The sequence below is a fragment of the Centrocercus urophasianus genome, unplaced genomic scaffold (genome assembly GCF_019232065.1).
Source record: "Centrocercus urophasianus isolate 14NV4802_14NV808 unplaced genomic scaffold, USGS_Curo_1.0 seq_10, whole genome shotgun sequence".
NCBI lineage: Eukaryota > Metazoa > Chordata > Aves > Galliformes > Phasianidae > Centrocercus > Centrocercus urophasianus.
Genome location: NW_024884142.1, coordinates 12,303,109 through 12,320,428, shown reverse-complemented (window position 1 = coordinate 12,320,428; position 17,320 = coordinate 12,303,109). Strand labels below are relative to the sequence as shown.

Genomic DNA, 17,320 nt, shown 5'->3' with positions numbered 1-17,320 from the left:
GGCATCACTTTATATTTTCCAATATTTTTTTTTCTGCTTTTATAAGTGTGTTCTGATTCTATAGTTTAATTTGGTAGAGCACTCTTGTTGCTGGAAATCGTGTTATCCCATGATTTAGGTATAGGCAGACTATTGCTCTTATATTTTTCATGGCATCAATATTCAAATTATATTCAATGTTTCAACCAGTTTGATGTCCTTTCAGTGTTTTGTCTGCTAAATATGGAAAGTTTTAAAAATAAACTGTTCATCACAGCTCCATTTGAGAACTAGAGCTAAGGAAAAGAAGATAAACATATTGTTAAGTATTTGGATAAAACGTGAAACTGAACTGTCTCATTACTTTTCAGGCTAGCAGCCAAATGCATGACTGAAAGGATTTCTGGTTCCAGCCACTGGATCTATCAGAGCTATTGGTCTGTAAAAACAATAACTACAGTTGAAAAACAAGTTTTTCGTTGGACTTGCTCTAATACTTAGGGACTCTTCAAATCCTTATGATTAATCTTTACCTAAATCTTTCTATGTTTTATATTGCTGGAAGCCAACGTAGTGTGGGAAGTTATAAATAATGGTGATTACTTTTTTGCTTCATCATAATTGGAAGTAGGGTGATTAAACCACATCTTACCACTTTAAATTTAGAAAGAGACTAAAAGTATTTATATCACCTTATTCAGAAATTAAGCAGTTAGCTGTAGCTTTGCTTAGTTGGGTAATAAAAATTTGGAGCATAAGTCTAATGAGGAGTGGCTGAGGGAACTAGGATTGTTCAGTCTGGAGAAGAGGAGGCTCAGAGGAGACCTGATCACACTCCACAGCTACCCGAAAGGAGGTTGTAACGTGCTGGGGTCTGGCCTCTTTTCCCCGATAACTGTGATAGAGTTAAGGGTAACGGCCTTAAGTTCAGCCAGGGAGATTTCAAGTTGAATATTAGGAAAGATTTATTTTCCAAATGTGAGTGATTGGAATAGGCTGTCCAAGGAGGTGATGGGATTCACTGTCCCTTAAAGATGTTCAAGATGAGGGCAAGTGTGGCACTGAGATACATGGTTTAGTGGCCGTGATGGGTTGGCGGATGATCTTAGGGGACTATGATTTTATGACTGGCAGAACAAGTCAACACAGTTAAATGGAAAGAAAAAACATGATGGTAGAACTTTAAAAATAAGGAGTGTGGTAGAGCTGTAACGGAGCTGAGGAGAAGGAGAACCAAATGAATCAGTGGCCATAAGTAGTCTAGAATCAGAAAAGAAAGTGAGTCACTTTGAATTATACTCCTAATTGTGTATAATAAGGGAATATGTTCTTCATTTACCTTTTAATACTTGAACAAAAACATTTGTGTATTAGCTGACATTCTACACAGGTAGGCTGAATGGTACCACTAATAGTAATTATAAAATTTATCTTTCTTAAATAATATCCAAAGTCTATTTTCTTTTCATCTTTTTGATCTATTGCTAGATGATTTAGTTTGAACTGTGAATGTTATACTTTGTCTTCTAAACTAATAAAAATGTACTCTAAACATAGGAAGATCTTTATATTCTTAGGCTATTTAACTCTGTGGTACTGTCCACTTGTGAGAAAAGTGAAGCTTAGTAATAAGCGCGCAAATTCTTTGAAGATATTATCTAGATCGAAATAAAATTATTTTTTTTATATTTTTAATAAATAATTTAATATATTTTTATATTTTTAATAATTTTTTTAATAGTTTGTGCCTTGTCTGTTTTATGGAATAGAAGTTGTATTCTAGCATATTCAACTGTGTGACTCTATTATTTGGTATTGATTAGAATTTATATTTTTAATCAGGCAATTTTTATTCAACATGACATTCTGAAAGTTCATTCTCCAAATATGTATAACAGGATTCAAATATTTGTGTCTGATGTTTTCAGAGGTGTATGAAGATGACAATAATCAATCATATCTAATTAGCTGGTGACACACTGTGCTTGCAGTAATTAAACGAGACATTACGGCTTTACTTTCTAATGATTAAGATTACAGAGATTGAGACCCAGCTGTTAATCACTTTTCTTGCACAGCTAATGTCATTAACAGAAAATCCCAAGAATCTGCCCCTAAGGTAATTTTTAACAGAACTTTTCTTGTGGGTAGTATGTGATTTAAACAACAAAGTAGATTTTTAAAGTTTGTATTTCCAACATCTTTTCAAACTGGTGTTGTCTTGAGTTAACATTCTTTCTTGTAGATTTCCACATGCTACAAATATTTAGAAGAAACTTCGCTGAGAATTGCTAGAATTTATTGTAATGCTGCTGTTAAAATCTACTGTCAACATGTAATACTAATATACTTTTTCCAACTATATGTAGTGATATGTAAATCCATAATATTGTCATTAATAAATGCAGACATTAAAAAAAAGACGACTTTATGAAAAGGTTTAATTTTCAAGATGGATATTTCAGATAGAAGTTGTTCTTTTGGGAAAAATGTACTCCTTAAATATTTACTCTTGACTATTTTTATTTCAAGTTCTGATTCTTATCATATATACCTGTTAAGTATCTTGCATTGAAAAGTTATAGTATACTGTAATTCAATACCTTTATTCTTAATTGACCTAATTGACCTGATGTCCATCAGATACATTCCATTGGCTTTGGTTTGTATGTAAATCAACACTTCAAAATGGATTATCAGGAATTTGTGATCTTCTCCATTGATTATCAGCAGTGCTTGTTGTCAGTGTGAAACTATGATATGGTGTTAGAGCTCTAATAAAAATGCATAAGGTCATAATTGAAATGCTTAAGAGAATTCTTTAAAAGTTAGGCAAGAATAAATGTCGTTGCTAGCTATGTAGAGAGCCTACTGAGTGAGAGCTTTTTGGTTTGTTTTTTTTTTTTTTCACTTTGCTGTTTTGTCTGTTTGGCTTGATGTTGGTTTATTTGAAGTAGGAGCTGAAATAAAATGCATATGTTTCAAATACATCATAAAAATTAGGCAGATGTAAAGTTAGTTTCCTTGTTTATTATTCTAGGTAAAAAGTTGTTTGTTGAAATTTTGTGAAATTAAAAGTAATTTACTTTAAAAAATTAATATTACCAGTTGCTTTCTAATTGGAAAGAAATCCAGATTTAGGGTGGTTTTTTTTCATTTTTTCTTTCAACTAAAGTATTCCTATTCAAACTGCTGTAAGATACGTGTCTTCCAATTTACATGGAAGCCAATGGGCTGGACTACTGGTGCAGACATAAATCTCTTGTGCAAGGGTTCCTCTGAGCTGTCAGTGTTGAGGTCTCAGTTACAAGTGATGGAAGCAGCTGGTGATGAGCTACTTGCGTTGGTGCAGATGGAGGGGAAAATGAGGCTTGTGGACCCTTCCCAAAGTACAGTGTGGATGGTGTAGGTACATTCACCACAGTCTTGGCCTTTGGCCTCAGATTGGATGAATAAGAGTCTGGCAGCACCTCAGAGCCTAACATATGTAATGGTTCTACCACACCACATCCTGTGCTTGGAAAGTAGATAGTTGTGTCAGTGGTGATGGTGGGCAGTGGTAATTCAGAGCAGAAAGGTGTCTGGAAATTTGAGTTCCCTCTTATTTTTTTCCCTCTACAATATTTCTGTTAGAAAGTCTGAAGTCCTTGACTATAAGAAGGAGAAAGATGTCCCAGCAGAATGTGTTGGTGTTTTGAAGCAACTTTGGATGCCGTTGTAATGTGTGTAATTTCATAACAAATGTTGTAATGATTTGTCTCATAGGTCACTGATTTGATGACTTCCGTGTATCAATTTGCACTGCCATAATTCAGTTTTTCACTGAATGTTTTTTTTCTTTTTTCCTGTTCAAATGATATTTTTTATAATTTTCAGAGTACTGAGGATTTAAAAAAGAAACACAAAACAAACAAATCCAGCAAGATCCTGATTTCCTGCTGTCATCGCCTATTGGAAAATAGCACTAGTTTGGTGAATGAGTTTTCTTAATCCTTACTCCATGCTGTATGGAAGCCCTCAATGCTTACGCGAGTGGACTGTATTCTAGATTGCTCTAGCAAGTGGTATTCTGTGACGTGACCCTTATATCTTTGTCAGTAGCCTGAAGGAGTTAATGGAGAGACTGATTACTATTTTGCATATGGCACCAAGATGGAAGGTACTCTCAGTACAACATTGACAAAAGACCTGGGCAAACCAGAGAAATTAACTACCACGAAATTATTGAAATTCACTAAATTTCATGAGGTAAAGTCATGAATTCCAATGCCATCCATGCACCTGGTAGAATGAGCTCTTTGCTCATGTCTGTGGTCTGCCTGAGGACAGCTCTGTTTGAAGAGGCCCTGGGTGGGCAGCAAGATGGGCCTGCAGTGAGCCCTGATGGCAGAGAATTCAGCAGCATGATGGGCTATATTGGTGTGAGCACATACAGAAGATAAAGGGAAAGGATTTTCCTCCTCTAATCAATACTCATTAGGCTGCATCCAGAATACTGCATGCAGTTTTGGTTCCCCCAGTACAAAAAATATCATTAATTGTCTGTATTGCACAGCTGCATTACTTCTCAACTTTCATGTCTACTCTCCTTACTCATATATCCCATGCTGGTCTATTGAAAAGCCAGCGTTTGTTTTCTCACTCAGGGCCCATTAAGCCTGGAATCTTCTGTTCATGAAGGGCAAAGTTACAGTTCCTTTTAGGGTACAGTTCTCCTTCAGATTAACTGCTACAAGATTATTAACAAATTTTATTTTAGATGTCATACATCCGTTGATAAGGCCCCTAAAAGATAAACTTCTTCAGGTTTTCCAGTTAGTTTTCATCATTCCTATGTCAGTTGCAAGCTGTTCAGTAAAATTGCACTTCTAAGGCTGGTCAGCCTTCCTCCTGGATGAAGTTGTGGGATCTGGCCTTCTTCAGATGAGAAGGCTCCAGGGAGACCTCATTGTGGCCTTCTGGTAACCAAAAGGAGCTTACAGGTAAGAGGGAAACTGATGTTTTACGTGGGCAAATAGTGTTAGGACAAGGCTGAATGGTATTAAACTAAAAGAGAGGAGACTTAGATGTTAGGTGGAATTTTTTTTTACTCAGAAGATGGTGAGACCCAGGCCCAGGCTGTCCAGAGAAGTTGTAAATGCCCCATCCCTGGAGTTGCTCAAGTCTTGATTGGATGGGGCCCTGGGCAGCCTGATCTAGTGATTGGCAATCCTGCCCATGGCAAGGGGCTGGAACTGGATGATCTCTAAGGTGCCTTCCACCATAACTATTCTATGATTCTACAATTTACAAGCAAGAAGTCTCTAAATAGTATTGTCAAACTGGTGTGAAAAAAATCATCTTCAGGATTTTGCCCTGTACCATTTAGGCAGATCAGTTTCCTGGTAGTTAAAACATATTGAATAAAAAAGATTTCAGGTTTTTCTTACCTGATTGTTTGATTTGTTTTCACAACAGTTTTAAGTACTTAAAGCTTTCATTATGTTCTTTTTTTTTATTCAGCCTTTAAGACAGACAACCTAGTGCAGAATTCTTTATAGCTTCTGTTTTCCAAATTTCTGATCACATTGATTTGCTTTGCATTACTCAGGACTCTTCTCAGTTCATTATCTTTTTTCTGTAGTTTTGCTGTGAATTAACGCTGTCATAATACTGTGTGAAAGGAAACGATATAGTGAGAAGTATTAAATGCACCATCGGTGATAGATAACTTCACAGACTTGAAGTTATTCCTCCTTCATATTCAGTGGTATTGAGAAATCTTTCTTCAGGTGAAGAAATGTGTTTATGTGTGCGCACTGTTTTGTGTGACTCAGAAAATGAAAATCAGTAGGAAAGAACTCAAAGGAGAGCAATCAGTATATATATGCTTGCTTTATAGCAAAAATATTGATGCCAATATTTTGCTGTCAATCCTCAGTGCTAAATTTCTTTTCCTGAATAAATGGTGCAAGCTTTTTTCTTTTGTGCAACTGACTGTTCTTAAAGTGTAGAATCTTGCACTTTTTAACTGTTGTACTACTTTTTTTTTTTTTTTTTTTTTTTTTTTTTTTTTTTTTTTAACATTAGTCATGGCAATTTTAAATTTTAATTCTGTTTTGCTCTGAGCAAATGTCTTTATCTTTTGATCATAGTAGTAGATGTGTAAGACACATATCAAAAGATTTAAGAGAGAAAATAATTTTAGTCTGCTGTAATGTAGTGGTCAGAGATCTGACTATGTGGGATAGCCTGAAGTTCTCTCTGTCTAATTTTAAGTTAGGCAGAACAAAAATGAGTGACTCCATTTTTCACATCTTCAGCAGGTGCTGCAATCATCAGTGTGCTGCAGATGCAGAATTTCAACTGAGTGTTTTCATGCAAAAATTAAACCCGATTAGACAGTTTGGTCATTAAATCCTCTGAGATGTAAATATCACTGGTAAAATACTTATGTGTTACATTTAATTGGAAAAAAAATGAGATTCAATTATTATACTTAAAGCTTTGTCCTTTCAATTTTTTTTTTTTTTTTTTTTTTTAATTTATATTTATAAATATGCAGGGACAACCCTGGCTGTATGTACAGACTCAGGGATGAAATGCTGGGGACCAGCTCTGCTGAAAGAAATTTGGAGATCTGGTCAACAGCAAGCTGAACATGTGTCAACAATGTGCCCATACAGCCAGAGAGGCCAACTGTAAACTGGGGTCCATCAAGCACAGCACTACCAGCCAGTCGAGGGAAGGGATTGTATTGCTCTGCGCTGCACTGGTGCATCCTCACCTTGAGTGCTGTGTGCAGCTGGGCAACGTAGTACAAAAAGGACAAAAAGGACTACTGATTATCTTTGAACACTTTCTCCCACTCTTCAATACCTAGTATGAAAAGCCTCACAAATCCTACTCTACCAATCTGAGAAAAAAGTGGCCGTAACCAAGTCAGTAGTTACTGTGGAATGCCTAGTATGCCTCAACAACACTTTCACACTCTGCCTAATTTTTTACAAGGTTTTTCAAAATAAAATTTTAAAGCAGGGAAGACAAGTGTTTTATGTCAGTTAGACCAAAGTTTCACTTAGAGATGCCTATTTTGAAACAAAATTCAGAGTTCTGAGATTTAGGCGGTAGATAAAATATACACAGAAAGAATTAGGGTATTTTGAGTAGGGTACCAAAACATTGCCAGCAGGGACTGCTTTAAAGCAGATATGCTGGCTAGGGATGTGCCTGATGAAGATAAGAACAAAACCGATAAAAGCATTCATCTGCATTCATCTCCCCTCTTGAGAATGTTTTTCTCTTATGTGTGGTATTGAGAGGTTTAGGGCTTGCTCAAGTAAGAAAGTTTCAGTAACTTTTCTTTCAAAAAATGCGATAGTGACTTTCTTAATGGTTCACATGACAATTATACTATTGTTCTTTTTACCTCTTCTTCCCTCCATGTTAATGTTCACACATAGACACAGACACGAAGCCTCATGCTTCTTTTCTTGAGGACAGTATCTAGAAACCCCATCAGAAGTATGGAAACCAACATTTACTTTTCTCCTCTGCACAAATGAATTTTAATTTATATTCCTCTATAGCACTTAAATCCTATACAGCTCTACATGTTTTCTACTTGTTCTTTTTTTCTTGCAAAGCACATAATTCTGATGTATGATCTCTAGTCCAACTCCCCTGCAATTAACAGGGACATCCACAGCTAGATCAGGTTGTCTGGAGCCTTATCCAGTCTCACACTGAAAGCCTCTAGGGACAAGGCATCAACCACTTCGCTAGGCAGCCTGTTCCAGTGCCTCACCACCCTCACTGTAAAATATTTTTTCCATACATCTAACCTAAATCTACCCTATTTCCCATTAAATGCTCTTAGTTTGAAGAAGCACTTTTTGTGGACTGAAATTTGCCCAGTAGAGTTGCAAGTACCACCCTCTTCAACACAGAGCAAAGAAGGGAATGTTCTGAACTCTGATTTGCAGCCATTTATAATGGTCTAAAAAAGCACACTTGAAAGGCTGAGAGGGATCTGGATTAATCTTATTGATTCTGAAAGCAAATAAGGCATTGTCGCATGTCATCTTAACTCATGTAAGGAGTTAAATGAAATGTGAGCTAAATACTATAATTTAATGGGAATAGAAGAGTTTCAGTGAGACTTTCACTTTAAGTAGTTTGATAGGTATTTAATTTGTTACTCTACATATTTCAGGATATTTTCCATTGTGTTTCTTCTAAACCTACGAAACAATTACTAGCTAGAGAAATGGTCTGCTTTGTGATTGGGTAATGTGCTCACGTAGTTTTGCTCTCTCAAGATGTTTCTGTAGAGCATAATTTGGTGTGTCAGCCAAAGAAACTGTGATTGCCAATGTGGGTAGAATAGAGATGTAAAATTAGCAGATAGAAAAAAGGTGCTGGGAAGATGGTTTTGCAAGGCAGTGTGTCCACTATACAAAAATATCCACTGCTATACAGCATAGTTTTTAAGCAGATGATTTTGACACAAATTTAATATGTTTTCATTTATAGGATATTGATAAATCATCCAAAACTGCTGGAAATTTAAAATATGTCAAAATTTTAGGATAATTAATACATGTCAGTTTCCAAACAGGTGAGAATGATTAAGGCTTCCACTCTTGCTGTACTTGGTTTCCTTTGTGAATTCCCTGTGAACATGATGTGCAAGATTTATCTTTCTAGAATTAAACACTTGTGTCTGAGTTATCATTTATATTTATTTTTTAAGTCACAGTAGAGAGCTATGATGCAATTTGTTCCCTTCAAGATGGATCTACAGAAGGGGTCAGGTAAATCATGTTTCAGAGGTGTCTGTTGCTCACCACTGGATTACAGAATCTAAATGACCATTCTAGGTGTGCATTTCTGCACTGGAAACCTTTCATGAGATTTGATTCAAGGTTAAGACGCCTATTTGTGGATGTCTGGTGGCATGATCAGTGTCTGCATCCCATCATATTGTGGAGATCTGGCCTCATCTCCTGCTACAAGGACATGAACCTCCTGTAAGCCCTGCATCAGCCTTACGTTCATCTTGAAATGGGTGCCTTGGATATTCTAAAGTGTGTTAAATGGTGACAGTGACATACATGGGGTAACTCATTTGAGCTTAGAGAGAACAGAACCTCATGATCATCTGCTGTGTAAGCACTTAAGAGTAAATATAATTTCTGTGCTTTCAATTTCCACTAAATATAAGGGAAGATTTGACATTTGATTATCCATAGAGCTACTCATCTAAATTTCAGTGCCTTAAATTTAAAATGACTTCACAGACCAAAACTTTTTACTAATGATCACCACAAAGTTTTCCCCTAATTTTGTAGAAAAATGAAAATATTATAAAGATAATGTTTCATGTTTGGTTTTACTTTCAAGTCCTTTGTTAAAAAGTACACAGGGTACAAGGCACGTTTCTTCTTTAATTCCATTACTCTGTTCTTTTTGGCAATCTGCTATTTAATAAAATGAATAGACTTGATTCAAAACAATCTTTTGAAAACAAATCTTGCAGCTAAACCTTAAATTATGTATGACTGTTCTTCAGTTGCATAGAAAAAAGTGCAGTGATGTTATGATATTGTTATACACCTCATAAATTAGTAAATATTATTCTTAAATATGATAATGCATTTCATAACAGGTTTGTCTCTTTTCTTCTTCTGTGAAATGACTGCAAAGCTATTAAATTGCACTAGTCTTCCTTTCTTAACAAATAGCTGTAAACAGTGCTAATTCCACATAATTTAAGAAAAGAGCTGACTGAAGAATAAGAAAAATTTGCAGATAAGTGAATATACCAAAAATTAAAATTGACTTTATTTACTACTATTCATGAAGAAAAATTTTGATACCAAAATACTTGACTACATAAGAGAGTTTACTAGTTGACAGTCCAGTGGTAATTTCAGAAATGTATGTCCATCTTGACATTAGCCAACTGAAGTCCTGTGACACCAGCATTTGTGATCACAGTATGTATATCTGTGTGTTTTATAAGGTGAAAACCTAGTTTTGCATCGTGATAGAATTATCATAAAAACAACATTTGTGATAGATACCTGACACGGTACGAGGGAAACCTCTGAGTCAGAAACAATATTGCATTTCTTTATTGAACAGAAAAATACATTCACATAGATTTATACGTACATTATCTATCTACTTATAATTGAGTTCCACAGCAAGTCATACAATTGAAAACAAAAAGAACATACTTCAGCAGTGATACTTTGTGAAAAAGTACAAGGGAGGATGATTTCTTTTTGTGTTTTAATGATTACTTCAAAGACAATTTAGCCTGTTTTTTTACAGCATAAAAGAGGCTTTGTAGGTCTAATTCATTTGGAGCCTGAATAGCAGACCAGTTTTCCTCTTTCTTTAAACAGTGTTTGTTTATACAAATTTTATGTATTGAATGGGATACAAGTTATTATCACTAAGAAATGTTCATGTTCTTAATTTTTTGTTTCTGTGCCTTGCTTTTACAGACTAAAACTGGTATTGCTTTGTTGTATGATGAAGTATCTGAAAATGCTCATGACATCCGGCTGAAGCTCACAAAAGAGGTATTAACAATTCAAAAACAAGATGTCGTCTGTGTTAGTGGAAGTGATCACAGTGCAAATGTAAGTGCTTCTATATCTCTGTGCTTTCGACTGCACTTTGTTTTCTGTAGTGATCAGTTTATGGTATTTGGAGTGCAAGAGGATTTATTGAGTAACAGAAGTATGTAATGTGTCACATGGCTGCAATATAATGTGTCTGTGCACCTAAGTGTATATCATTATGCTAGTGATATTTAAATGCCTTGTAAATAAACTTACTTTCCTGGAAAAGGATTTGATATTCTATCTTGACCAGTCCCTGGCTAGTTCTTGAATGAATCATCATAGGCTGAGTGCATCTGAGGAAAAGTTCTATCAGATTTGTGTTTGTATTTATCATCACTCATTGATCGTTCACAGAAAAATAGGAAGGAATGGTTAATCCAAATCTTCACTTGGGAGTATCGAGATTTGTGTTGGTTCATATTTTGACACAATTTTCTCCTACATGTTGTAGATACCCTAAACAGTATTTCCAGGTGGAAGACAGGACAGGAAGACAGGCTCTGAAAGGGTTGGTTCAGTGTAGGCTGTCTTTGTCAAACTTTAATGCATAAAAATGGATTAAGTCATACCTTGATGGGAATATTTGCTTTTTCTATATTATACATAATCAAATAAAAACTTTTGGAAAATTAGCATTTGAAATAAAGGCCAATTAAGATAAGCACTGTGTATTTTACAGTATGTGAATTACTCAGGAGCTCAAAAGCAGAATTTGAAATCAGGCTGAAATAATGGTAGCTCTTTAGTGACATTTTTGGTAACTGAAGTTTTAAATTTACAGCTACACATGCTAGATTCAGAAGAGATAAATGCTTTATATTTCACGTGGTTCAAGAAAATAATTTTCATCTCTCCTCTGTATGACTCAAAATATTAATGGAAAACTGTAACTTGAAAGTCAATTCTATAGCAGTCACAAACATTTTTTTTCTTACTCATTCATTCTCCTTTCTATACTTATTATTTCTTAGTTACTCATAGTTAATCTTTATTTGGACATGACCATTTATCACAATAGTGCCTTTGCAACAAAAATAGAAGTAAAATGTTTGTCTTTGTCCTGGAGTGATGTGGAACATGTAGGAAGAATACAGAAAAGTTACTCTAAAACCAAAATCTTTCTCCGTAAGTAGGATGTATGAGTGGACAAATTGAAGAAGTAAGCCCTGTATGTACTTGTGATAATATTTTTTTCCTTCCGCCAGTATTGTGAGACAGCATTCATGGAATGTATTTGTTTCCACTCCTTTTGCTCACAGATTCATTGACCTTGAGGAATACTGAGGACAGGATTTGCGGATGTTTAACTGCTGGCTCCATGCATTTCTGAATGATGAGGGCTGGCAAAGGTGTCAGTTAGCACAGGTGCTACCTTGGTGGTTTGGACTTTCAGCAGTACAAATCACTCCCAAGGACCTCACACTGATTGTGCAGATAAAAGTCTGTCTCTGTAGAATGCCCATCTTTTACTGATGTCATCTTGATCTTTACTTGTTTCATGTTTTGCCATCTCACATTCATATTTAGGTACTATCTTTATGCGCAGAGAAAGCTTTATCTTTGATGAGCAGTTGTAGGGCTTGTTTTCTATCATTTTACTTGGAAGTAAAGTATATATAGAGAGAGGAATGTCGTTTCTAGAATTCAAGATACGTAGAGAGGAAAATAATGTAAAGGCAATCGATTATTCTCCTCCGTATTTAGCTTTTTCACAGTGTACATCAAAATGTAATTCAGTAATTTGGGCTTGGGAAATCCAGCAGTCCATGCAAATTTTCATGACTCAGTGTTATGTTCAAAATGTTCAAACTCATAGGAAAAAAGTCTGTAAGGTTGGATCAGCACCCTTGAAGCATGAAGATATTGACAGAAATGGTATATGGGAAAAAAAAATGAATTTTTTTAAATAAATTCTGAGTATTTTTGGCAGAAGGTTCTTTTTTTTTTTTCTTTCTTTTATATGAGTAGTTTAATAACACTTACAGAAAGGAATCAATTATCAATTAAATGAGCGCCAGGGTAAGACCTATTTTCAGTTAAAGGAGAAACAGAGAGGCATTCCTTTTTATACTTCTCATAGTACGCTTTTTCTGAAGAGTATGATTTTTTAATAACTTTTTTGTCATTTAATATGTTAAAATTAATTTCTTACATATTCACGGTACCTCATTCCCTTCCTTACTACTCTGCCTATCCTTTTCCTGTTTTAACCTCACAGTTTCGTGCCTCTCTTCTTTTCATAAATACTTTTCTCTTTTAATTTGCATTTTATCTTGGTCTCTCTTTTTTTCTGCTTTAATTCCACTTGCAAAATTAAAAATAAATACAGATATAATTGCATCTGGCTTTTTACCACAATCAGTCCCTCTCACAGAGCTGAATTTCTCTGACTTGATCAATGGTCAGGCAGGTTTTCACTAGGAAGAGAGGTCTTCAACAGATTATGTGAGGCAAAAGGATTAGAATGACAAAAATCTTTGTTTTCTACATGCCCAAATTTCTGGCTTTGTAAGTCCTTTCTTAGCTAGAGTTGGGCAGAGTGAAGTGAGGTAGATGAATAAGATCTCTTTGAGGTGAACCATTCCATTCCAAACAGGGAGGAAAAGCTGGACGATTTTTTAAACTAAAAATTAGAATGCATTAAGTGCTGTTTCAATCCCTGATGAACTGCTATGATTCTTTTCCTTTATAACTCAGATACTAATAAGGCCATAGAAAAGATTTTATTTTAGCAAAGCTGTAGAGAAAAGACATCAAGGGCTAAAGTTTATTTTTTAAGCTAAGTTGCATTTCTGTCTAGGTAACTACAGTTACTACTGTGTTTGCCCAGAGTCTGTTCTGTCATCATTAGTATGCATATATATCCAAAATAATTTTTCAAAGAGCTTTTAAAATCAGCTAATGTTTACATTTTTATTTTATTTTGAAACACCAAGTGGATGATTAAAGGAAGACTCTTCCTTTTGAAACTAAGATCATTTGTATAGAGAAAATGCATTATTTAACTATTTGTTATTTGTTTTCACGTGCTGAAAAGCTGACCTAGATACCTAAAAGATAACAATCTTTTAGCAATTCTTTAGGATTCTTTAGGAATTCTTTAGGATTTTTATTATGAAAGATCATAAGCTTCCGTTGCTGTCATTTTGAGAAGAGTTAAGAGCTATTATCACAAAATAAATAATAAATATGAGTATTCATCAGCATGATGAAAAACCTCAAACCTCAGTAATAAAGATAAAAAGAATAAGTAGCTTAAGTTTAAAAGACTAATAAATGTAACAGCACAGGGATGCAGAGGGTACTATGGATGTTCCTGAAAAAAAGTCTCTCCATGAGTTGTGTAAAGAGTCAGCTGAGGGTGAGTTAACATACCCGCAAGAGAGAAGGAAAGGCAGCACAGCACTGATGTTACTACAGTTGTGTCCTTTATTAAAATTTCAGTTTATCTATTGTACGTGGAGACATAGCAGACTGTAAAGATAGTTAAATTGCTACTGTATACATTGTGAGAGCTGGTTTAGCAGTTTAAAGTCTTCAAGAGCTAGAAGAAAAATAGATGACTACAACAGAGACATGAGCATTTCCTATCATAGTATGTTAGATGCTAATGGTTGCCAACTCTGCTCTTCATTTTTATTATATTACCCGCCAACATATGAAATATTGCACAAAGTGAAGGTAAATGAAATTATTCAAATAAAGAACAGCTGCTAATTTCTGTTATAGGATGCCTTTTTATTTAAAAGAAAGAAGTAGGGAAAATGAAGCATAAACATATCTTACCATTGGTTCCAGTCTATGTTATTAGTAGCTCTGGAAATCCAGATTTGTATTATCATCTGTATTGTCAGTCACAGAATACTTTGAATTGGAGGGAACCTCATAAGGTTATGATTCAACCCACTGTTCAGTGCAGGTTTAACTACAAAGGCAAGTTACTGAGGGCTTTGTCTATTGAAGTTCAGAACATCACCCAAGATGGAATTTTCACCACCTCTCTGGGCAGCCTCTTCTAATGCATAACCATTTTTGCTGTGATATTCTTTACAATCATGCTCAACTGGAATTTTTTTAGCTTCAAATAGGGACATGTGTCTCCTCAGTTTGTTGTGCATCTCTGAGAGCAATCTGGTTCTGTTTTCTATATAATCCTCCTTTAGGTTGGCAGGCTTTGAAACTAAAATGAGTGACTTCATTTTACTCTAAAAAAAAAGACTCTGAGACTTTGATCTACCGTAATAGAAAGAGTTATAATAAGATAAACTGATAAAAGTATCTTGCTATACTATACTATATTTATTAAGAATTCTCTGCAGCTGTCCCAGATCTCAGCTAGCATGTGAAAAGATTTACTTTATCTCCATACAAAACTTGAGGGCTACTGGCATGCCTCAGTCATTTGTTATAGATGCATTCTTCTTGTTACTTTTTGGGAAAGGTTGCATACTGAGCAATGCAAAAACTTAAAAGTTTCAGCTCTCTCTTTTCCATTAATAGTAATCTTTTGCTTTTTAGCTATGTGTTCTTTCTAGCCTGCCTCCTCTTCATGGAAGTGTAGAATTAGGCATCGTGGGATGCCATGGAGTATTAATTCATACTTTTCCTCTCTTTTGTGGGATCTCTTGGCTTATATTTCAATTGGCTCCATAATTCCACGTCCAAGAAGTTACGCTTCAATACTAATTTAATTATTCCTAAGGCTGTAAAAGACACTTAAAACTGATGGACTTAGCACTGAAATTTATACAACATCCTTTGAGCAAAAAGCTTTTCCTAAAGGCCAGACATGTTATAACCAACAGGAAAGCAATTATTACTTCTAGTAAAGTTGTTTGACTGACATCCTACCCCCAATATAGTTTTATGGAAAAGCTGTTATATTGTTTATTTGACTGTTTACCTAGTCAGTTATCTGTTCCTGTTTTTTTACAGTTCCTGTGAGGACAGTATTAACAACAGATATGGCACATTATCTGGCCAAATCAGCTAAGTGAAATTTACTTTTTCCTCATGCTCCACTGACTGCTTTGGATTTTTGTATACTCATCATCTTTAATAAAGACTGTGGAACATATGGTAATATAACTAGTAAATGTAATGCCTAAGGAAGTGATTAAAACTCACTGCTTTCCAGATTCTAGTTTTCTTTGATCCTGGACTACTATGCAGTGGAAGAAGGAATCTCTGTATTACAGTCCTGGACAATGGCACTGTAATTCTTCTGACATGTTCCACAATATCTTTTCATGCTAACTTAAGGGTGCAATGGTTCTAGCTGTATCATCTAGATGTCCAGATTGTTAGATAATTAAATTAATTAAAATCCATCACCTTCTTCTGTTAAGGTTGCTGTATGCACTGTCCTATGCATGTTGTTTCTTCTGAATTCTGCCTGGAAAAAATCTTGTTCAGGCCTCTCCTGCAGTTTAAAGTCCATGTTTCTAGGAAATGAGCTAGGAATTGAGTCCTCAGAAGGTGGACTGCAACCTTTGCAACAACTGGGAAGGTGAAAATGTGCTACAAATCAGTGAGAGGTGAAGGTTGTGTGAGTAGAGGTGGGAATCTTGGTACATGGCAGAATATTAAACACATTCAGCTTAAACTTCTGAGGAAACTCCAGGAATGGTGAGAGTGAGCTGAGAAAATCCTCATGTGTGCTCTTCCCTATCTTTGTTTAGCAGACAACTTCCTGAAAGATTTCACATATTCTTCCCCTTCACTGCATCCTCTTGTTGCTATTGGATGTACAGCAACCAGCAGGAGCTCTGCATTCTATGGTACATTTTACTGGATCTCACATTCTCACAAGATCTGTTTCTTCAATAACTTTTTTTTTTAAATCTCATAACTTCCTTTTGGAAGCTTCAAGAGTTGCTGAACAAGTGAAAGATAAGATATGGCTGGTATTTTAAGTACCTATCTTCTTTTCCCTTCTTCTATCAGACCATATCTTCACTTGCATCCATGTGGGACAGTTTGTAGATTTCTCTTTTAACTCCTCCTATTGCTCTTTCTTGTTTTGATTCTTCTTTTCTCCCCGTGTGTTTCCCAAGCGCTTGGATGGCTACCTCTGCTCTTATTGACATTGTTTACTAAGATAGGCTTTTATTTCTGTTTTTAACTTGCCATGTAGTACCTGTACTAAAACTGTTATCTTACTTTCAACAACTAAGGATACTTTATGAGGTTACTGTCTCCAATAAACACTAGATAGAACTGTAGTGGAAATAAAGATTATTCATCTAACAAAAATGTACCCAGAACAATGTGGTAGTAAGTGAATGGTTTCTTTGCTTGTGTTTTCCTATCTTTCTCTTTATCCAGTTATGCTGTTTAAAGGTTAGTTTGTTTGCCATTAAGTTAATAATAGCCTATTGTTGGACTATGGGGACTAGATGGGCTCAGGTACCAAAGGAATTTAGTGATTGCTGTGTTCATTGTTGATGAGTGACTCAGCATGTAGGTCCTGCAGTGGGAAGATGCTCACTCCAGAAGAGTAGCCAGCAAAGTGGTTTCTCATGTGACCTTCCTGGCCAGTGACAGGACAGTCCAGGTGGATGCCTCTATAGTTGGCACAGAGGTATTATATTGACTAACAATGAACCTTGACAACAATCTTTGTCTTACAATCTATTGTAGCCATTGTGAATGAGCTTGTTTCTTACATTTTAAACAAAATGTAAAAAAAAAAAAAAAAAAAAAAAAAAAAAAAAAAAAAA

The 17,320-nt window shown here is 35.3% G+C and overlaps 1 protein-coding gene across 1 annotated transcript in view; it reads left to right on the top strand.

Moving 5' to 3' along the window:
* SNTG2 (syntrophin gamma 2) overlaps positions 1–17,320 on the top strand; it is a 232,779-nt gene that overhangs the window by 92,430 nt on the left and 123,029 nt on the right. Inside the window, exon 2 of the mRNA XM_042822310.1 lies at positions 10,476–10,613. Coding sequence (XP_042678244.1) covers positions 10,476–10,613 — 138 coding nt within the window. The remainder of the gene's footprint in view (positions 1–10,475; positions 10,614–17,320) is intronic.